Below are 23,274 nucleotides of genomic sequence, written 5' to 3'. Positions count from 1 at the left end.
CACATACTTTTTCGAGTTCCCATGTAAAAAGCTGAGAAATACAAAGAATAGTTTGTTATTCTTGGTGAGAGTTTTGAAGTTCCAAATATTTTGAGACATTAGCAATATTGTTTTTTAATACCCTCATGCAAAGACGATGAAAAATCACTGTAAGTTAGTGGTTCAAGTCTTAAGTCTACAAATTGGAGTTTACACTTATTGAGTAAGTCAAATAGGTGCCTAGTTTAACATTATTGCATAAATGCAAGCCCCTGAACAAAAATCACAAAATTGGAAAAAATAACTACCTTTAAGGATTAGATAGGCCAGTTATCACAGCGATGCATGCAAATCAAAATATCACCTAGTATCTGGTGGCAACTTTCTTCCAGAGTTGCAGTTACTGCAGTGAGTCATGGGAAACAATGGTTTCCATGGCAATGAGAGCAGCCATGGAAGATGCTGCATGGAGATGACGGAAAATATACCTCTTCAGAGAATGAAAATGAAAAGGCTCCAGATGCTGGATATCTGAAATAAAGAGCGGAACTACAGGAAGCATTCAGTTCCACTGTGGAACTTTCTTTCCGTAGATGCTGCCTGATTTGATGAGTGTTTCCAACATTTTCTATCCTTATTTTACAGCCCTTCTGTATGCGTGCGTGTGCAGGGTAGAGAGGGGTATGGTACAGGCGTTTCCCATTCATCCTTTAAGATCTTCTCTGCTTTCAGTGACCTCAAGCCATAGCAAGGCATGCACCCTGCAAAGATCACTGCATGTACCTCTGCTGTGGTACAGTGAGACTGTGCATTGATGTGTGAAATATGCAGGGGCATTGAAAATGATGGCAGGCAGAAGCAGACAGCCACGTATCATTGTCCCAGTGGGGACCCTTTTACTTCACATCTCCTTGGGGTTTGCTGTGCATTTTACTTGGAGTTATAAATGAAGGTCACAGTTGCATATTATAGCTTCAGCTCCTGTCGCTAAGGCACACTGATGTTGTCATGATGTCAGCCTTGCGAAGGCAAATCATGCCCAGCAGTGTCTGGACTAGCTTCACGATGGGTGGGATTTCAGCAGAATGTGGTTGCAATTGTGTTGAAACATTGATGAAATGGCATTAATGTGTGATGTGTGCATAACAAATGCTGCAAATGTTTCCACTTTGAGCAAATGCATTTACCTCCCACACCCCAACAAACTGTTTACAGATTTCCACCGGCAATTGTCTCCTCCATTGAAACAACAGGCTTAGTAACAGACTAACTAACAGATGCTATAATGCTGTGACACTATATTCTGCACTCAAGTTTTTCTCTCTGCGATACCTGTTGTACTTATGTATGACTTGATTGTACTCATTTATAGTATGACTTGGCAGAATAGCATGCTAATATAGCTTTTCACTGTATCTTTGGATGCACGACAGTAATAAACCAATATCAATACCAAGCCGCTATGATCTATGCCAATATACAACTCTTGTTTTCTAGGTGTCTGCCATTCGAGTTAGAGTCATAGAGCTGTTCAGCAAGGAAGCAGACCTTCCACCCAGCTTGTTCATGCCAACCAAGTTAGCATATTGGGCTAATTCCATTTTCCCGCATTTGGCTCATAACCCTCAAAACCCTTTCTTTCCATAAATCTGTCAAATATCTTTTAAAAGTCGTAATTATGAAGATTCAAATGTGTAATCAGTTACAGAAGCTAATTTAAATCTCTACAGACTTTATAGACTTCTTATACGACGTAAGCATTTAATCTCTAAGTCTACACTGGATACAAAAGCAATTATGATTAACGATTTAATGTAGGAAGGAACTGCAGATGCTGGTTTACACAGAAGGTAGATACAAAATGCTGGAGTGACTCAGCAGGACAAGCAGCATCTCTGGAGAAAAGGAATTGGTAACGTTTCGGGCCCAGGGAGTCTGACCCAAAACATCACCCATTCCTTTTCTCCAGAGATGCTGCTTGTCCCACAGTTAACTATTTAGTCTTGCTTTTGAAAACAAATTTGCATCTATTTTAGCTGATCACTGCCATAAATAATGCGAGACATTCCAAACAAACAGTTTTACATTTTCAAATCTAGCAACAGTTCACCGCTGTATACGAATCATAACCCCATCCATCATAAATGTTGACGATTTATTGTGCTTTGGTCATTTTGTTTTCATTATGTCATTACAATAATTTTTTAATCATTTACTTATAGATTTAGCAGTCAGGGTCGCAGTAGCAAATCACACTGCTCACACTGAAGGAAGCTCCCATAGGTATCTAGTGTTTTTGTGGTACGGGTTACCCCTTTCTGAAGAAGGACCCAAAATGTCACCCATTCCTTCTCTCCAGAGATGCTGCCTGACACGCTGAGTTACTTCAGCATTTTGTGTCTACCCTTTTTTCCAATATCAGTTGATCTTCGGTGCTATTTCAAGGGCTTTCTTGCTACTCAGCAGTAACAATTCCAACGAACCCACTGACCTGCCAATTACCGTGAAGAATTTCCATAGACTGTGGACTAGGGAAAAAGCGAAACGTCTAATTATTTTTTGTGATTGCTTTTGCAGAACATTAAATAAAAGTTAGAACATACACATATGATTAAGATAGAAACTGGATGGGAAATATAATCAAATTTTATACAATCGGGTTTTTGTCAAAAACAGATTATTGGTCAGAGTTTTAGAGTTGGATACCATTAAGTATTGTATCTTGAGCAATCACAATAGTCTGAAGGTCTTGACCCATAATATCACCCATTCCTTCTCTCCAGAGATGCTGCATGTCCCGCTGAGCTACTCCAGCATTTTGCGTCTATCTTCAGTTTAAACCGGTATCTGCAGTCCCTTCCTATACAATATGAATGTTAATGAGATAGACTAACAATTTTTGGCAACATCCATTCTCCTTCACAATCAGGAAGTAAGTAAATAATGCATATCTGGTTGAATTTAAAACGTTTTATTTAAGAAGATATAAATCGGCGTATTTTAGTTCTTTGAAAACGCCACGATTTATTTCAGAATAGCAAACCAGTCAATGTCCAACCACTACCTAATTTTCCCCAGATGGAGGTGAGAACTGCCAGTGTACAGTCAAGGATTCCCAATAGATTAGAACTTTAGTTATTCAAACCACATTTACAATATTTCAGCTCAAGAAATAACATTGTATTATTAGTCATTGGAGAATAGAAACATTAGACCCGTGGATAACATGCCCTTGGTTCTTCAGTTTAGAATGGCAATCCTAGAACTTGACATTAATTTATTTCAAACATACATTTTATCTTTTAGATTCTTAGTTTTCAGAAGTTATGAAATGTCTTTGTTTTCCCCTTTTTAAACCCGTAGTGGAAATTTGTATATCTAATCAAATATGTGCATTGAATCTGAAGAAGAATCACTGCAGTGTTCTATTTCCTGAAATTTGTCAGTAAGTCAGTCGACTTTAAACTTGAACAATGTGGGTAAATTTACTTGAGTGCAATAGAACTGTTATTGTTTTTTTTTTTAATCCTTTAAATTACGATTTGATCAATGCAGGCAATTATTTTTGATTTTTAGATAGGTTCATCAATAATGCATGTATTTTTATGATATTAAATTTTCTTAATGTAGTACATTATAATTTGGGTTATGTCAACTAGAGATACAAAAAAGGATTGGTTCCTTCTGAAGTGACAACAAATATCCTAATACTCAATCTGGTTCTGTTAAACATGTCATGGCTAAATATATTAAATGTTTTCCTTAAATTATCATAGAATCATAACCTAATTCGATTTATAGTCATGTTGCTTTATAGTTTGTTTTCAGTATGGTTACCAAATTTAAGTTTGCTGAGTAACTTTTATAATATATAAAAACACAACTGGCAGAACATTATCAAATGTTATTTTTTTTAAATATCTAAATAAGTGAAGCTGGATTTTGTGATGTGTGAAATCTGGATTGTTGAAGTATGACCGGTTGCACCTACATGAATATTAACTATTCATTCTGAGCTCATCTCCTTTAAAGTAACATTTCTGACATCCCACAAATGACCTTTGGATATATTCCTCCCAATGGTGGTTCGGGTAATCCTACAATTTTTATAAATATTGGAGTAAGAAATACTTTTGTGTTAGTGTCCACCCTGTGAGTTATTATCTAGTACATCTTCTAATCTATCGCTACTTGGGTGCCTCAAGGATCAGTGACATGATTAGAAGATTGCCTTAAAGATAAGCACATCATCTTCAATGATTTACTATTAATAGCTTAGAGGAGGAAGCCAGCAATCAGCGCACACTAACACTATCTTACACACACTAGGGACAATTTACCAATTAACCTACAAACCTGTATGTCTTTGGAGTGTGGGTGGAAACCGAAGATCTCGGAGAAAACCCACGTGGTCACGGGGAGAATGTACAAACTTCGTACAGACAGCACCCGTCGTCAGGTTCGAACCGAGGTCTCTGTAATCGCCCTGTCCCACTGTACGAGTTCATTCAAGAGTTCTCCCGAGTTTTCCCTGATTCGAACTCAGAGATTTACGGTAATGGCCGCTCACAGGTACTCGGGGTTCTCGTGGACATTTTTCAACATGTTGAAAATCTTCACGAGTTTTCCCGAGCTTACCGCGTTTCCCGAGTACCTGCCGTTAGCGTTACGAGCCACTAAGAGACGTCCCCGAGCTCCGACGTACCCGCTACGTTCATTCTATGTGGTTCCACGAGCTCGGGAGAGCTCTTGAATATACTCGTACAGTGGGACAGGGCTTTAAGGCAGTAGCTCTACAGCTATGCCACCGTGCCGCCGTTATTGAAACATAGAAGGATTGGCAAGGTAGATTTTGAGATGTTTCCACCTGTGCGTGAGACTTGAATTAGGGGGCATAAGGTGCAATAATTTAAAACTGAGGTGGATAGGAATTTCTTCTCATGGAGCGTGGTGATTCCTGTATACCTCTATACCTAAAGGGATGTGGAGACTAGATCAACAGACATGTTAAAACAGGAGGTAGATAAACTTTCGAATGACCAGAGAATTATAGACTATGGAAGTGGTTTAGAAGAGGATTAGGTCCTGGGCTATACCAGCCATGATGATCGCAAACAGCAGGGCAGGTATTGTGAGACAGGGGCCAAGTGGCCTGTTATTGCTCCCATTTTATTGTGTATAATATGTGCATTTATCAATCTGAGAATACTGTGGTTTATGCCATCCGATTCATGTGTCCAGAAGTAATTTTTCCTTCAAGTTTCCTCCAGACATATGTTTTATGACCTCAATGTATTTTGTGGATGCTGAGCCAAAACTGATTGCATCTGGTATGTGTCCACAGTCTCATTTAATGAAGGCCAATATGAATAATTTTCTTCAAAAGCATTATCTGTTAATGATCTTTTATAATATTTATAGCCCACTTATCCTTCAAAGTTGCAGTCTGGTGTTTAACACTGTCAATTTTTAATGGTGCTAAAATGTGCCTGGTGTTTTGCTCATCAATTTTAATCATTTTAATTGCCCTGCATTACAAAATTTCCATTTTTGAATTTGGTTCATTTTTTGGGAAAGCCTATCCAGCAACAGAATCAAGTAAAATTCTCATGAAATTTTTAAAATAGTCTTGTACTATATCTGCAAAGCAATGCTTTGGCGTATTATCTAACATTCTAGCATTGATTGTTTCAACTAATGTTGTTCAAGAGCATATAAAACCCTTGTTCAAATATAGTCTGTCACAAATGCCTCAATAGATTCATTACCAAGATTGTGTGACATGGTTTGAAATGCTGGCAAACCTGCAGAAACAAATTTTGTGGAAGACATGACTTTATGTATCCAAAAACAAAACAGTTACATCTTTTATCATGTAATTATGCATCCAATTTAATTTATGTTTAATCCATCTCATGACAATCAATATTAGAGTCATATCCAAGCACATTTTTGCCTTGCGATTTCTCCAAAAAAATTACATAGTCGCTATATAGTGATATTCAAGGCCTCTTGTTCCCTCATCTAATGCTTACATTTTGATGTGAACATTACAGTCAAGGTTAACATTTTTAAGTACCCTAATTTGCCCTTGTGTTTACTCAGTCCTCCTGTAGTTCATATGTTAAACATATTAACATACTGGTATGAGTAGACACTTTCAGAATTATAATTCAACATCAGCAAAAGATGTTTCACCTGGGCTCAAGTCAGGAAGATGTGTGAGTTGAAGGTATTGGTGTTCCCAAGTACCTGATCTATGTGGTGGAGCTCAGGATTACAACAGTGCCACTTGTAGACAGTAGAGATTGTAAGCATAATATTCCATTGGATGTTTAATGATCATTAATCTATATTCGTTGACTGAATATCAAAAGCAGCACATACTTTGATAATCCATTTCATATTAAGAAAGGAACAATGTAACTCGTAACATGTAGTTGCATAGAAGATTTATTAATTGTAAGACATAGCAAAGAAACAGGCCCTTCACCCCACCGAGTCCTTGCCGACTATCGATCACGAATTCACACTAGTTCTATGTTATTCCGCATTCGCACCCACTTGCTCCACACAACTGTTCACCAATTTGGCTGCATTTCTCCATGTATAATATTGTCCTAATTACATTTCATACTCATAATAATCATCATAGTACTTTACTAGCCAAGTATGTTTTGCAACATGCGAGGAATATGATTTGCCATACAGTCATGCCAATAAAGAGCAACAAGACACCCAAATAAAATTTTACCATGAACATCCACCACAGCAACTCCCCCACATTCCTCACTGTGATGGAAGGCAAAAAAAGTTCAATCTTCTTCCCTTCTTTGTTCTCTCGCGGTCGGGGCACTCGAACCATCCGTGGTCGGGGCAATCTTGGCTCCCTTAGCCAACGGTCGAGCCCTCCGCATTGGGGCGATCAAGCTCCTGCATCGGGGGGATCTCAACTCTCCCGTGCCGGAGATCAGACCCTGGGTCGGGGCTGGTCGAACCTCCTGTGACTTTGGAGCTTCCTGACAACAACCTCTACCCGAGTTACTCGATGGTGAAATCCGCAGGCCACAGTTGGAGCGGCGTTCCCAAGCAAGGGATCGCAGGCTCCGATGGTACGTCCATGGCCCTGCGGTGGGGCTCAAAGTCAAAGGCCGCCAGCTCCATGATGTTAGGCCGCAGAACGATCGGAGATACGATCCGGAAAACAATCGCATCTCCAGCAAGTTAAGAGATTGAAAAAAGTTTCCCCCGACCCCCTCCCCTTCCCCGCACATAAAACAAACCAGAGAACAGAACACATACTTTTAAAACACACTAAAAATAACAAAAAAGACGAAAAGACAGACAGACTGCTGGCGAGGCTGCCATCGCTGACGGCGCCACCCGGTTCCCGATAAACTTGACCTGTTCTTTATCATTGAGTGTCATAGTCTTGAGACACACAATATGAAAACATATCTCTTGGCCGTCCAAATCCATGACGACAATCAACCCCACCCATACACATCAGGAGAAATTACAGCAGCCAATTAATCTATCAACCCACACATCTTTGTGAGGTGGGATGAAATTGGGGCACACATTGAAACCCACTCAATCCTAGGAAGAACATGCAAACTCCACATAGACAATACCCAGCCAGTATTTAACCTGGATCTCTGGGGCGATGAGGCAGAGGCTCTGCTATGCCTCCCATTCAGCAGTTAATCATCTATTATTATTATTACTTGTGCCCTTACACTTGATAATTTCTGTCCATTTCTTCCATTATTTAACATTTCAGTCAGAAAAGCTCTCAAAAATCTTGTCAACCAATTCAACTATGACCGTGCATATGAAATCTTCTATGCCTTCTTTTATTTGCCCCTTCCAATCCTTGATCCTACCAATGCATCCACAAAGTCTGTAAATAGCTCGTTCTAAGCTTCCCCCCAGACTAGATTCAGTCAAAAATCACTGAGTCAAGCACTTGCACATCTAAACTTTATTTTGACAAAACACAATTACAGTTCCCACTACTATACCTAACCACCCCGGGTTCGATCCTCGTATCTGCCTGATCAAGCCCTCTTAGCCTCGCTCAAGCAGAGCCACTCCAGAAGGTCACGCAGTCCCAAGCGTCCTCCCAGAAGATCAACACAGGACCTCGTGGGAGCAGTCTTTTATAAGTCCCCGAACCTTGAGGGGCCGAACCACATGGGGGTGATCTCTTTACAGTCTCTTCCCTAACCCAATAATACAGTGACTAATACAATGTATTCAAACGATGCTTCTCAAAGGAAACAAACATTGCAACATGTGCCTTGATATGCAAGAAACCCAGACAAGGCTCAGTACTTAATCCAATCAACATCTAGCAAAGTAAAGCTTTGTAACATTATATACAATGTGTATGTTTGGTTTGCATTCATCCAATCCATTCCATGCAATTTGCACCTAATTGTCAGGATCTTCAGATGTTTCATTCTCTTCCTGCGGCTCTTATCTAGACTCTAGACAAACTGGCACCATTCTGCAGCTTGTCCTATTTCTGCAGAAGGCACATTTAAATTGACCAAATGGTCTAGCAGCCCAGAAGCCTTTGCTAATTGCTTGTTTCTAAGCTTCCCCCCAGTTTCAGTAAAAACACTGAATCAAGCACTTGAAACAACTACATTTTATTTTACCAAAAGCGCGTCATAGATTACACACCGTACCTATCCCACCGTGGGTTTGATCCTCGTGCTGCCTGTTGAAGCCCTCTAGGCCTCGCTCGGACAGAGGCACTCCAGAAGTTTACGCGGTGCGGAGCGCTCTTCCAGAAGATCGACGCTGAGCCTCGTGATCGCGGACTTTTATATGTCCCGGGACATCGAAGGGCCGAACGACATGGGGGTGGTCTCTCAATAACCCAATTACAGATATCGATTAACCCCATACATAACAGGCATTTCCCTAACCCAATGATACAACAGTTCAAAACATTGTATTCACAACAGACTTCGAGATGCAGTCAACTTGGAAACATTTACCCTGATTAGCAGAAAACCCAGACAAGGCTCAACACCTCATCCAATCAACACTTGGCAAAGTCAAACTCTGCAACATTATTTACAACTATTTACAAGGTGTATGTCTGGTTTGCAGCCATCCAATCCATTCTATGCATTTTGCACCAGATTGAAAAGGTTTGCAGAGTAATTCCAATTTGACCAAATCTCCCAGCAACCTTGAAACTTAACCCCATTTTGAATTCCTAGCTGGTCCAATTTAGCCAGGATTAACACCTTTACTCAATTTTAGTGTCCTGGCCTCTCCAATTTGGCCAGAATTAACAAGTTCTCCTAGTACCTTCAAACATCCTATGCATGACTGCACACGGTGTCTGGTTGAATAAACACTCTCCAAGAGCACTCTGATAGTATTCAGAAACGTAAATGTCTCATGTCTCAAGAGTTACTCTCTAAACATTTAAGTTAAGGTTGAGTAAATTTTAAAACTAGCTAGGTGTTTAACAGAGCTAATCACTTTGTAAACTATGTTTGACACTTTTCCAAGGAACCTCTCTGCTTCAGGCCAGAGTTTGGTCATACACTAAGTATAGATATACACCGCTGTCAATTTTTGGAAATCATTTCATTATAGTATGAAACATACCCCCAGCATCTCCTAAAATAAATTATTATTCCATCTGTTTCTTGTCTTGTTACTCATTAACCAAAAATGCATTACCATTACACCGTTAATATTTGGTTAAAGAGTTTTACAGCTTATTGTACAGAGCCCTAGTGAGACCACACCTGGAGTATTGTGTACAGTTTGGTCCTCTAATTTGAGGAAGTACATTCTTGCTATTGAGGGAGTGCAGCGTAGGTTTACAAGGTTAATTCCCGGGATGGCGGGACGGTCATATGCTGAGAGACTGGAGCGGCTGGGCTTGTACACTCTGGAGTTTAGAAGGATGAGAGAGGATCTTATTGAAACATATAAGATTATTAAGGGTTTGGACATGCTAGAGGCAGGAAACATGTTCCCGATGTTGGGGGGGAGTCCAGAACCCGGGGCCACAATTTACGAAAAAGGAGTAAGCCATTTAGAACGGAGACAAGGAAACACTTTTTCTCACAGAGAGTTGTGAGTCTGTGGAATTCTCTGCCTCAGAGGGCGATGGAGGCCGGTTCTCTGCATACATTCAAGTGAGAGCTAGATAGGGCTTTTAAAGATAGCGGAGTCGGGATAGGGGAGAAGGCCGGAACGGGGTACTGATTGGGGATGATCAGCCACGATCACATTGAATGGCGCCGCTGCCTCGAGGGCCGAATGACCTACTCCTGCATCTATTATCTATTGTCTATAGTTGTCTATTTATTTATACCTTCACAGGAATGCTGATGTTACTGGCAAAGCCAGCATTTATTGCTCGTCCATAATTGCCCTTGAACTGAATGGCTTATTGGGCCATTTCAGAAGGTCAACCACATTGATATTGTTCTGGTTGAAACCTAGATCAGATAAGTTTAACACATTTTCTCTTGCAAGAGATATTAATGAACCAGTTCTTTCTGAAGTGGAATCCAATAAGTTTGATGTCACCATGACAGACAATAGGTATTTAAATGGGATTTGAACCCATTTTTCCAAACTATTAGTCAAGACCTTGGATTATTGGTCTAGGAATCTGATGACCATGCCACTGTACCCCATCTGGAACATATTTTTCCTGATATTCTCTATGACAAAAAGCTTCCAGATGGATGAATATTGAATATTTTGATCATCTCAATAATCAGTGTATTTGTTAAAACATAAAAACCTAATTCTGAATATCCTTCCAATGCATCGATTTTGAATTCCTTATTGATCTCGGCTATGCATAAAACTTATTCTGCTAGAATAAACACACGCCCCTTAGACTTCAAAAAATATTTGAATAAAACAAAACTAAAGGTTTTAGAAATTTGAATTACAAACAGAAACAGCCGGAAATAATCAGCAGGGCAAGCAGCAACTGTGAATAGAAAAACAGAGCCAACATTTCAGCTCAATGACACTTCATAAGTACTGAAATGTTGGCACTGTTTCTTCCTTTATAGAAGCTGCCTGACTTGCTGGGCACCTGTGGCATTTTCATCACTCCATTGATTAAAAAATATTCCATTGAATTGGAAATATCCAGAGACTGTTAAAAATGCTGTCAAGATCCGTCTACTGTTTCTGTTTGTACTGCTGAGAATATCTTCCGCTCTAAATTTAGTGAGTTAAGGAGTAGTATGAACGCTACAAATCATTTTTAATTAATCAAAAAATAAATTGCACATCTTGCATGTTGTATAGTGTAATAAAACTTGCTCCAAACTGAAACGGAGATGCAGCAAAAAATCTGCAATTGCGGAAAACTAAAGATGCTGAAAAGGAGTGATATAATGAAGTTCGAACTAATAATGTTAATAATAATTGTGAGGGTTACTGTAAGTTGAAGAAGCCAATTAGTGGGAATAAAAAGCAATTTCAAAAATGCCCAGCAGACAATATTAAAGGATAGAATAAGACCTCTTACAGTATATAAAATATTAGTGAATAATAAAATGCTTTGTCAGTCAATTAAGCCAGGGTTCTCACCTGAACCTGCAGTCATATTTGTCACATAGCTTTTTTTTTTAGTATTGAAGACATACTTAATTAAAAAATACCATTAAAATAATATAATTTAAGTAAACCAGAAGCAATTAAATGCATTTCAATAAATTGAATTATTTTTTTAAACTTGCCTCTCTCCATCACAACCATTCCTCAGTGTTGAAAAGATTGGAATAGTTAAACCTGTGCAGATCTAACCTCCAATAGTGAGTAGGCATATAGATTCATAGACCTATGCAGCAGGTAAAACATCCGTCAGCCCACCTAGTCCATGCCGACCAAGATAGCATACAGGGCTACATTTGCCTGCATTTGGCCCATAGAATTCTAAACCCTTCCAATCCATAGATCTGGCCAAATATGTTTTAAAAGTTGTAATTGTAACCACTTCTACAGCTTCCTTTGGTTGCTCATACTAAATAACACTACCCTCTAAGTGAGGGTCCCTAATGAACCTCTTACTATAAGCCCATGCCCTCTAGTTTTAGAATCCTCCACCCTGGGGAAAAGACAGTTATGTGGCGGGATTTAATGAACTGAGTATATGTGTAGTGGAAGAAAGAAAGATACAGAAAACAGATGTTTTAAATAATAGAGACAGTAGAAAATGATTATTGCCACTGGCGGGAATCAGTGAAGAGGGTTCTTTCATTTCAAATCCTCATTAGCGGAGGTGAAGAGAGATAGGAGAAATTTGCATGAAGGGAACGCTTTGTTACAAGGAACTAAGCTATGGACCACAATGTTATTTACGGAAGACTTGGAGATATATTTAAGTAACAAATAATACAGTACTATTGAAGGAGAGCAAGACAGTGAGTTTAGTGCTAATATTTGTGTTCTGAGTTCAACGCCTGACACAGTTATAATGGACAAATGATACTTTGTTGCAAACCATTCATGATTCCAGGATATAAGAATCTCAAAATTGGTACCAGTAATTTATTTTTTATAAACCCTGCAAGGTAGGTGCCACATGATGTCAGTTGTTTCTTATGTCTCATTATAGAAGTTTGTCACTTTGTGTAGCCTCAAACTGTCATTGCTGACTGGTATTTTTTTTCATTGTGCCGTAACATTTGGTTTATCAGTTGAGTTTTTAACGTGACTTCGCAAAATCAAGTGATAATTCTTAGATTTACAGTCCTGAATCAAGATATATTTATTTACTTCTGTTTTCTTTTCTCTGCAGTCCTGGTACTTGGGCTAGCTTGGTCCCATTCCAAGTGTCAAATGGGGCGACCATCCTGCCAACAAATGTTCAGAATTACAGTTTAAACTTCATCAGTGAACCCTTCCTCCAAGCAGAAACAACAAACTGAGGACACGGAAGATCAAACCACATCTCCGGATTGTAAAGCGAAGTCTTCAGAAACACAGACTCACGATCACCAATTTCTTGCAAGCTTAAAATCTGCATAAATGGTATTTCATCTGTGATACCAAGAGGGTGATTTTAGTATTTGATGGTTAGGTGACAGATTATGTCTAAACAACCAGCCTTTATTGAGCAATGGAATCCACTAGGGGACAATTGTTTAATTTTCAGATCTGATAAACATTATACACTTATTAGCTTTTAGATGTTTACGAGTTTGCATGTATAGGCAATTAGTGGGGTTCAGGTATCTTTTATTTTTCACTCAGTCCAAGTGTAGTTAAACTACAGCCCAGTCCTCCTGGTTGATGAGATTTGAATTTGTGAGGTGAAGGCTGGATGAGGAATGTACATGTAATTTTGTGTTTTCTACAAAATCGTTGTCTGAGGGGACAAAAAGCCCACAAAGCACACAATTAGTCTATGCACACTATGCTACTGCAGAAAACAAAACAAACAAACAAAAAGACTTGGATGCAGTTTTAATGAATTAACATTTTGATGATTGGCTCCCCAAGCTGTTTCTGGTCACTGAACCATTTTTTCCTTTCACTGTTAATGCTTAGTATACAGATCTGAACAGAACAAATTTTGATGCAAGTCTGCATTTGGAAAAGCACCATAGTGTAGTTTGAAGCAGTAACTGTCCCTCAAATTTTCAGATGCTTTACAAGTATCTGAACACAAGAATGAAGCTCACTGATATATTTATGTTGCCCCCAAAATGTCAGTAATTATTTTAAAGAACACTTAAGAGGCAAGTGCAATTTAACATATCTGATTAAGGGGATTAATGTAAGTCCTTATGCCCTAGGACTCTAAAGAGGGGATGCAATATAACCTTTAAATAATTCTGAACCGTTCTTAACGTCCCCTTCGAATGTGCATTAATTAAGGAAAGAAAATAATGAAATATGGACACATCCTGCTGTGACTTGCTTGCTTAGGAAAGCAATTGAATGGAATTGAAAATTCTGCACTTGATTCCTAGTAATCCAATACCTCTGTGGAATTTAAAAAAAAATGTAATATATATGTATCAGGTGTGTCAGGAAAAAAAAGCATGGCATTAGCAGTTTCCGAAGACACGGGCGCCAAGGTGAATTGGTGTCTCATGGAGGTATTGGTGAAGAGCACCGCAGTTTACAATGGCAACAGGGATGCAGCCGCTAAGATTTTCCGCACTCTAGTGTAAACGCTATTTTTAATCACAGGGTGCTGAGTATTGCATGGTGCTTTTCTTTAGCCTTGCTATCTGCCTGATAGTGCTAGTGGCAGGACACCAGTGTGCATGGCAAGTCAATTTTGCCTCTTCCGTTTCTCTATAACTCTAATAGACCTATCCTTGATTTGCACGAAGTTATATAGTCCACATTACGTGCCTTGCCTTTAAGATAAAACAGTGACATCACTGCACACGTTTGCTGCATATATTATAGCTCATCCTATGAAATTTACCATTTGTATGAAAAAAAAATTATTTTGTACTCCAGAGGACAGTGTGACATCACTAATTGTCAATAATCAAATACTTTGACTTTGTTATCTCATTTATAAAGCATATCATGGCTGTGTATAGTTGGTGCTTAAAATTTTTAATCAGCCAGTAATATTTTTCAGTATTTTTGGCAAGTTTTTTCTATTAATCTTTCATGTTTTTCATCTATCAATTACTTGTTTGGGAATTTTTGAACGTAAGAATTATGCAATACCAAGTTTTGTCTATATAGGTAAAGCTTTTAGCTATATTGATTATCACATTAGTATGCAGATTAGGTGATGTTAGCTTTTTTTCCATTTTAATTGACCAAAGTTGGTGCTGCTTTCTATGCAGTATGATAGGTCCTTAAAAGATGGTTAGGGGAGGATGCTTAGGGGAGGGGGGAATTTTTCTAAAAGAGAATTCTACAGCACGGCTGTGAAGCAAAATGCCATTTGCCAGACGAAGGCTGCAAAGTAACTGTTCTGTCTACTGTGACAAGCTTTCAACTTGGTCCTTCTATTGACTTTCCACCTGGGGTGCAAGATGAACTCATTGAATTAAAAAATATATATATTAGAAAAAAATGTTGTCTTTTTCACTGGAGACAGGCTTGACTTGAGCTTCAATATTAATTAAGAACCGGGATTTTCTCTTGTGAAAAAATTGACTTTGGCAGAGATCTATCACTCTGCTGGCCTTTAATTCAAGAAGCAGAGCTGCAGGTCTTAAATCTTCCATTCAATGTCCAACGTTGATGACTCAACAAAGCTGGTTTTCCTCTTTGCTTTAGAGGTGACTTACTCTATTCAGCTAGCAACTAGTTGTAGCAGTGATTTAGAGGAGAAATGATCTTCCTTTCATTTCTCTAATGTTCTGCTCAATTAAAACAAAATGAATCTTTTCCATTCTCATAGCTCTTAACATTTTGGCTTCCCAAAGCAATTTATTTTATCGTATATTTTATTAATGACATCAAATCCGAATTGTTCAGTATCAATTTGGCATAAAACCATTTTTTTTAGTTTAACTATAATCTCAATTCAACATGTAAACTCAATTTAGTTTCAAATATACTTTTAAACAAATTAAACCTTTTTTTTACATTAGCAAAAATATCAAATCAACATGTAATCTCAATTCAATTTCAAATATAATTTTTGACCAATGTGATTTTAATTAACTCGATTGATCATAAGTGGAAGATTATTAGATGCAAGTCTATATATTGCTTAAATGCAATAACAAAACCTGAGTGTTCTGAGGAAACTTGAGAACCCAGGTAAATTTTTTTTTAATAGTCTCTGATTCTGAGCAATTATTGACTCTACATCAAACTATGTGTTGGAGATTGGGCAGAACGACAGGGCAACTGATTTGTTCTTAAAGTAACAAAGTCAATTTACTCAGAAAACAAAATCAATTTCAAGAGTAGTGGAAAGGGAAATTACAGCAACATTTCCTTATAAAAGCAGGGTTATTTCTCCAGGAAATTGCAGTGAGTGGAGGATAGTTTTCTATAAATTATGTGCCTAAAATCAGTCTCAGTCACCTACAGCAGTAAGGACTCGAGACTTGATTCACAGGGGAATTCCCCAATCATTTCCACTGTACCTGATTATCGCATTGTTACCACGTGTTGCCAAAATTCTATGCCCGAATAACCTTCCTGTTCCGTTTATCTTCATAAGAAGAGGGGGTTAATGAAAGGGAGGAGTTTGAAAGTCAACCTTAAGGGATCAGAGGGCTTTGTAACTCAAGTCAAGTCTCTGCTCTCCTCCTTCGCCAGGATGCCAATTCTGACAAACTAAAGTCACCCCGTTCCATGTGCACTGTTTCTGCCTTTTGCTTCAAGTGCTTTGCAGCCTTGGCCATTTCCCCAGCGTGCTGTAAAAGTTAAGGCGCAATAGATTGGGGAAAAAATAATAGCAAAGGAGACTTGTATTGAAAAAAAATCTGGCAAAAACAAATATCTATAGCAATAGCTGTGGGAGTATGATTCAAAGCATGGCATCTCAGTGAATAAGTGTTAGTAGATTTGTTATGGTTGTGTAATGTGAGGGGAAACAAAGAGGGGTCTTGAAAATGAACCACCTGCCTTGCAGACTGTAATTTGTACACTGTATAGTTTTGTTAAGAACATTTTAAAGTAATTACCCTTTTTTGTAATGCTAACATTTTTTAAATGAGTTAATTGGAGGAAGAAATAATTACACTGGCTTTTGAAAGACCAGTTTATTATACCATTTTTAAGAGAAAAAAAATCCTGTCTGGAAGCTGGACTTGAGTTAAAACTCTCCAGTTGCCTAATTTATATATTACAAAAAAGACTGTCCATATGCTGAACTTGTGTAATCCTATACTTAAAAAGTGTAGGTTCCTAATTTTTAATCCAGTTTTAAATGGAGAAAAGTTATATTTTATGAAGGTTATTTTGTTGTATTTAGTGTTGAAAAGGTTGGTTTGCAGAAGCATTTCATAATGTCGGAAGGAATACTGTCTTTTTATTAGTGTGTATGGCCTACAGTAAAAGTTTGTGTGAGTTTAAATGTTGGTATTTATGATTAGAGAGAAAGTGCACAAGGGGTTTGACAACAAATCCAGTACTGGCAACCCACCCAATGAATGAACCCAGGGAGAATTCCTGATTGATCTAGTACAGTGTTGAAACCACACTGGAGTACTCAGGGAGTCTTCCTGGGGCCTCTTGGCTACGGCACTGGTAAGGATTTTGTTTTTTGTTGCACACCACTGCATTGCACTGGCACCATACAAAGATGATAGAAAGATATCCCATATACAGTGTACAGTATTCTGTTTTTGAAAGGACAATGCAATGTTGCTGGCAGTTAGGTCCCAAGATAGATACCAGACAAGGTTTAACTTTTCCTGTTAAAGTCTGCTGCTGATAATAACCAGCTGCATGCTTTGTGAACTTCTCCCAATTTGATAGCAACATTTATTCCTGCTTATCTTTAATGTGTAGCACATGCAAGTTCAGAAGGAAAAAAAGTAAGGAAATGGATTAAGAAAGGGTGCTGATTAACTCTTTCATATTTGCACTTTTAAAACTAATTCTCCACATACCTTTCAAGCATAAAATTGCTCTTGAGCATTTTGTTTTCATTTTCTTTTGTTTTGAATTTTATTCTTCCCAAGCATGCAGGTGGCAGCTGATCAGACTTTACAGGAATATGCAGCAGGACAGCCAATGTCAGTGGTTTTTAACTGAATAAAGGTAGGTCTGGACCACTGATGTTGCTTTGTTCAGACCTGCAAAATAGCATTTGCACCAGTTCCCTCTCGCGGGCAGTGTTGGGGGAGGGTGGGTGGTGGGTTTGGCGCATATGCCATAGCAGCAACTTATTGTACTGTTTCCATCCCACAGTGCTTTTGCCACTTTGTTAGTAGTTAAAGGGGACATGTTGGAAATGGTCAATTTTCACCTTTTTGTTGCAGCTTTTTTTCTTACAGGATGTATTTAATAGAAAAAAAAGTTTTGAAAAAACTTTCTCTAGGTATGAGTCTCTGGAAATATCTGTATTTTAAGAATTTACTGTATGTTTAAATTTGTAAAAAATGGTCTCAGTATCAGTGGTGACTCTGTCACCACACTCAAACGTTGCCTAACCACTCTGATGAAATCAGTGTTTTCAATCCAATCATCCATGAGTTTTGAGCCATTTGACCTTCTTTTCATTACAGTCTTAATATGATTTTTTTTTCTCCTGATTATGAACTATTGCAAAGATCCTTCTGCCGATTTAATGGAAATGGACTGGATTAAGATTCCAGATGAAAAACCCCCCAGCAATAATGGACTCCATTATAAATTATTGGCTAATTACATTTGGCAGTGTAAGCTGGCCACAGCATTTTTCTTTCAGCCCATGATATTATTTACTTCTAATTAAAATAAACATTGCTGACACTTTTAGCAAATCAGGCAGTGTACATGGAGAAGGAAAGATGGCGACACTTTGGGGATAAACCTTTGCCAGATTTCTGGAGAAGATATGTATAAGGAAAGATCTGTACTGGAGATGAATCTTATCTGGTAGTCTGGGAAACGATTATACCAAAACCAGTCCTTTGCCAGAGTTCTAATGATTATCTGAATGTTTCAGCATTTACTGTTTCATTTGTTTCAGATTTCCAGCACCTTTAGCACTAGTTTGAGTTTTGATTTATTATTTACTTGTTATGCGTACATCAGCAGTTCCTAAATTAAACTTGCACATTGATGATCTACTGCTAATACTGAGGCGTTCTATGTAACTAAAGTAGGGCAGTGCTTTTGAAGTAAGGTTATCCTTCTTGAAATGATAAGAATCAAATGTAGATGTTAAAGAAAGCATTGTTTTGTGATAGGTATGTGGTTTTGAGAAGTTTTAAACTCATATGGATAGCTATGACCGATCTTGTTAGATATACTGTGCTATTGGGTGGGACCTTCTGAGGAATAGTTTCAATAAGTGCATGTATAATTAGAACATGCATAATAGATAGTTAGATAGACCACACCCTGACTCTAATATTCTCTCTTCTAAGGTAGTCAGCTAAACAGCAGATCTTAGCATCCCTTCTTTCTCCTAAAGCTATAGGGATGACTAGTCAGAACATGGCAGAATTAAATTACTTCCCTTGTGCTGCCTGGCTGGACTGAAAAGTTCAATGCTGTAGGATCTGTCCTATCTGCTGCAACAAAGCTAGACATTTCTCACAAATGAAAGAGGCTGCAAAGTCTTTGTGTTTAAGAGGCAGCAGTCAGGTCCACTGACACTGAAACCACTTTCATCACAGAACTGTTGTGTTTCTAAAGAAATAGCATGATGCATTTTTATTATCAAAACTGTGCTGCAGGGACTGATGTGTATTATCAACTGAAGGAACTATGTTATAACCCTGGTCACTACAGCGTTGTATGTTCCATATATGGAGACCTTGGGATATTATATTGAATTATGTTAATGCAAAACGAGGATTTGAATAAAAAAATACCAGCATACGTTTACCAAAAATGTCAAACAAGCAGTGCCTGTTTAATCTTGCAGTCTCTGTTGAGTTCAGTTGTAAATCAATTCATTCAGACAACTTGTTTTCTGCAAAATGATCCAACTTGCAGAATGTAAGGGTAAATCCTGCCTAGCTGTCAGCTTCCAAGAGCTTGTTTACCTGCTCCATATTCACAAAGGTGGTTACACATATATATATTGCATTGATGTGTGTAACAGCCCAAATACCATTTAAGTCTTGACACTGCGCATTGTACAGATATTCTTTTCATTGCGAGTGTGGTTCCCAGTCAATCTGCAGATGGGAATTCTGAGAGGAAGGGAAGGGAGCCCACTTGTAAGAACCTTTTGAGATCTTTCTCTTGAGAACAACTTTTGTAGGACTGTGTGTTTCCATAGATACATGATGCTACGTTTAGTACAGTAGTAGGTAACAAGTAGTCAGTAAGTGCTTGCTAGCCACGCACCAGGGTTGTTCCATTTTGAAACTTGTGATGTTTTAGTCCCGTACGTATTGCTATAGTTGCCAAAAGAAACAAAAGAAAAAGATAATTGAATTGGCCATGGGTAGTATAGTACTCTTGTTCAGCGTGTTTGAGTCCCGGAGTTCAGGATGGTTTAAGCCACTGAGAACTCTTCAGTCTGCCCATTATAGAGTCTAAACCTTCACAAGTTTTAAACTGGTGTAAATTCAGCTTGACTTATGTGATTGTAACTGTTATATCCAGCCTATACTGCTAGCAGCTGCTCATACTGCAGTCAATTACTGGAAGTGGATATGTTTCCTATGCAAATAAAGAAAAAAAAACAATTTAAAAATAAAAATGAGCTATGCTACAACCATCGGTGTTCTGTCTCTTTGTTCAATTCTGAGCTGATAAATGATCCAGTTTCAACAGAGTTTCAAATGTGACCTTGACTGATTGAAGTACTATTGGATAAAATTCAAAGCTTAAAATCGATATTAAACAGAAGAAACATTGCAATTTGAATTTCTGACCGAAATTAACCGGGCTATTTCAGCCAATCTCTTAACTGGATTGATCTGTTAATTATGCAGGGTATATATTATATTGTTGCTGCCATTTACAGGTACTTGAAGCAACTACTGGTTAGTCATAGAGTCACGCAGCATATATCAGGTCCTCATCAGCCCAACTTGCCCATGCCGAACAAGATGTTCCATCTAAACTAATCGCACCAAGGGCATTAGGCCCACATCACCATAAAGCTTTTGTATCATGTAAGTACTTATGTCTTATAAATATTGTTAAAGTACCAGGCTCAACGACCTCCTCTGGGAGCTCACCCTAAGCATCCGATTCTTGATTCCCTTATTCTGGGTAAAAGACTCTGCGCACTCACCCTATCTATTCCCCTCATAATCTTATATGCCTGAATAAGATCACCCCTCAGCTTATTGTACTCCAAGGAATAAAATCCTAGCCTGCCCTGCCACTCCCTATAGCTCCGGCCCTCAAGTCGTGGCAACATTCTCGTAAATCTCTGCTCTCTTTCCAGCTTAACAACATCCTTCCTATATCAGGCTGACCAAAACTGAACACAATCCTCTAAATGCGGCCTCATAGGGGTTAGATTGAACAGTCTTACCACTGTTTATCCACTTCATCTGTATTCACGGGCAGAGGGTGTCTGTCACATATAACACAGCAATGTGAGGTAGTTAGACAAAAACCTGGAGTAACTCAGCAGGTCAGGCAGCATCTCTGGAGAAAAGGAATAGGTGACTTTTCAGTTCGAAACCCTTCTTCAGTCAGGGAAAAGGGAAATGAGAAATATAGACAGTAATATAGAGAGATATAGAACAAATGAATGAAAGATATGTAAAAAAGTAACAATGACAAAGGAAACAGGCCATTGATAGCTGTGGCCTAGGTGGGAACGAGTACAAACAATGAGACTCACCAAGGTGATTGAAGCTGGTATGACTTGGGTGGGGGAGGGAAAGGAAATGTAAGGGTTATTTGAAGTTAGAGAAATCAACATTCATACCACTGGGTTGTAATTTGCCCAAGTGAAATATGAGATGCTGTTCCTCCCATATGCGTTTGACCTCACTCTGACAATGATGGAGGCCTAGGACATAAGGGTCAGTGTGGGAATGGGAAGAGGAATTTTATATCGAAGTCTCGTGATGAGACTACGTGAAGAACACACCAGCCCGCATGCGCGTCAATATACGTTGTCGCATGGCGCGAGAAATGGATGCATTCGGAAATGCTCCGTCAGGTAAGGTGATTTTTTTTCCTTGCAGGAATGGTGCAGCGGGCTCGGAGAGGCTGACAGGCGCGACCTATACAGCAACTATCGCTAAAGCTCCGGAAGGGACCAGGTGGCCCGGCCTGGTCTCAGAGTAACTGGCAGGTGCGACCTGCACAGTAATCCACCAAGGCTATGATATGGAGCAGCCTGCCGCACCGGGATCTGAGACGCTGGCAGGTGGGACCTGCACAGCAACCTCCGTTTAAAGCTCCGAAAGGGAACAGTTTGGAAGCGTGGGGCGGAGAGATGTTGGACAGACGCTGGCAGGTAAGGTCTGCATTCAAACCTCTGTAAAAGCTCCAAAATAGAGCAGCTTGGCGCTGCACTGCAACATCTGAAAGCTGCAAAAAGGAGCAGTTTGTCGACCATGGTTCAGGGAAGACCAACTCTGAACTTGCTGTTCAAAAGCCATATTGGCCAGGGAAGCACTGCCTCAACATCAAAGATTGAGGTTATCAGGCTGCTCACAAGAGTGAGGATAACTGAGTGAGTGCACTGCATTCATACAGGCAGTTAAATTCAGACATTTGAGGATATCTCCTGCACAGAGGCAGGGAGTTTGAGGATTCCTTCAACACATGCAAAATACTTTCAGCTCACGGCTAAAATAGAGCTGCCAGCACTCTGGAACTTAATTTGCCATCCTTTCAGGGATAGGCAAAGCAGTAAAGGCCAAACTGGCAAGTAGCATTATTACCTGGCTTGCAGGTTCGTGTTGTAAAAAATAAATAGAAACATAGAAAATAGGTGCAGGAGGAGGCCATTCGGCCCTTCAAAAACTTATCTCTCCACTGCACTTTCCCCCCCGATGTCAGAGTCAAAGTCAAAGCCCCCGGCGGGCGATGGCGATTGTCCCGCGGCCATTAAAGCCACGCCGGGTGATGCAAGGTCGCGCACCGGGTTCTTGATGTTAAAGCCCCCGGCGGGCGCTCGCAGAGTCCCGCAGCCATTCCAAGCCGCGCGGGGCGATGATGTAAGGCCCCGCTCCAGGAGCTCTTCAACCCCGCAACTTGGGCGGGAGAAGTCGCCGTTGCGGGAGCCCTGAAAAGCGGTCTCACGGTGCCGCCGTCCGCCAAACCCGCAATTGCAGCCTCCGAAACTCCGGGGGTCGGGTCGCAGCAGCGTCCACCACAGCTCCACCCGCTCCGGACTCGGCCAGCTCCGCGACGGTGAGGTGAGTAGTCGGCACCACAGCCCCCGGTCTTCCTGTTGGAGGCCGCTCCTCGTTGCAGCCCCAACGACAACGGAGACCCGACAAAGAAAAGGTCGGGTCTCCCGTGCAGGGAGAGATTTAAAAGTTACCCCCTCCCCCCCCCACACCACCCCCACCCCCCCACACACATACCCCAACAAAAAATAACAAAAACTACATAAAAACATAGACATAAAATAATAAAAACGCAGACGGACTGCAGAGGCCGCTGCTGACGAAAGTCGCGCCGCCCACCGAACACCGAAACTCCAGTGAATACAAGCCTAGTCTTTTCAATTTTGCCTCATATGACAGTCCCGCCATCCCAGGG

General features: G+C 39.7%; 1 protein-coding gene across 14 annotated transcripts in view; it reads left to right on the top strand.

Moving 5' to 3' along the window:
• The window catches only part of nfib (nuclear factor I B), a 292,080-nt gene extending 271,772 nt beyond the window's left edge, over nucleotides 1-20,308 (top strand). For 11 of the 14 annotated variants that reach the window (XM_033018019.1, XM_033018025.1, XM_033018020.1 and 8 more), the window contains one exon: nucleotides 12,788-20,308. In XM_033018019.1, the coding sequence (XP_032873910.1) occupies nucleotides 12,788-12,917 (130 nt within the window). In that variant the 3' untranslated portion in view covers nucleotides 12,918-20,308. The remainder of the gene's footprint in view (nucleotides 1-12,787) is intronic. The other 3 variants (XM_033018026.1, XM_033018027.1, XR_004411415.1) reach the window with 2 other exon arrangements.
• The last annotated feature ends 2,966 nt before the right edge of the window (nucleotides 20,309-23,274 follow it).

Source organism: Amblyraja radiata, chromosome 3, assembly GCF_010909765.2.
Source record: "Amblyraja radiata isolate CabotCenter1 chromosome 3, sAmbRad1.1.pri, whole genome shotgun sequence".
NCBI lineage: Eukaryota > Metazoa > Chordata > Chondrichthyes > Rajiformes > Rajidae > Amblyraja > Amblyraja radiata.
The sequence above is the reverse complement of the archived record's forward strand: the minus strand, read 5'-3'. Positions and strand labels throughout refer to the sequence as shown.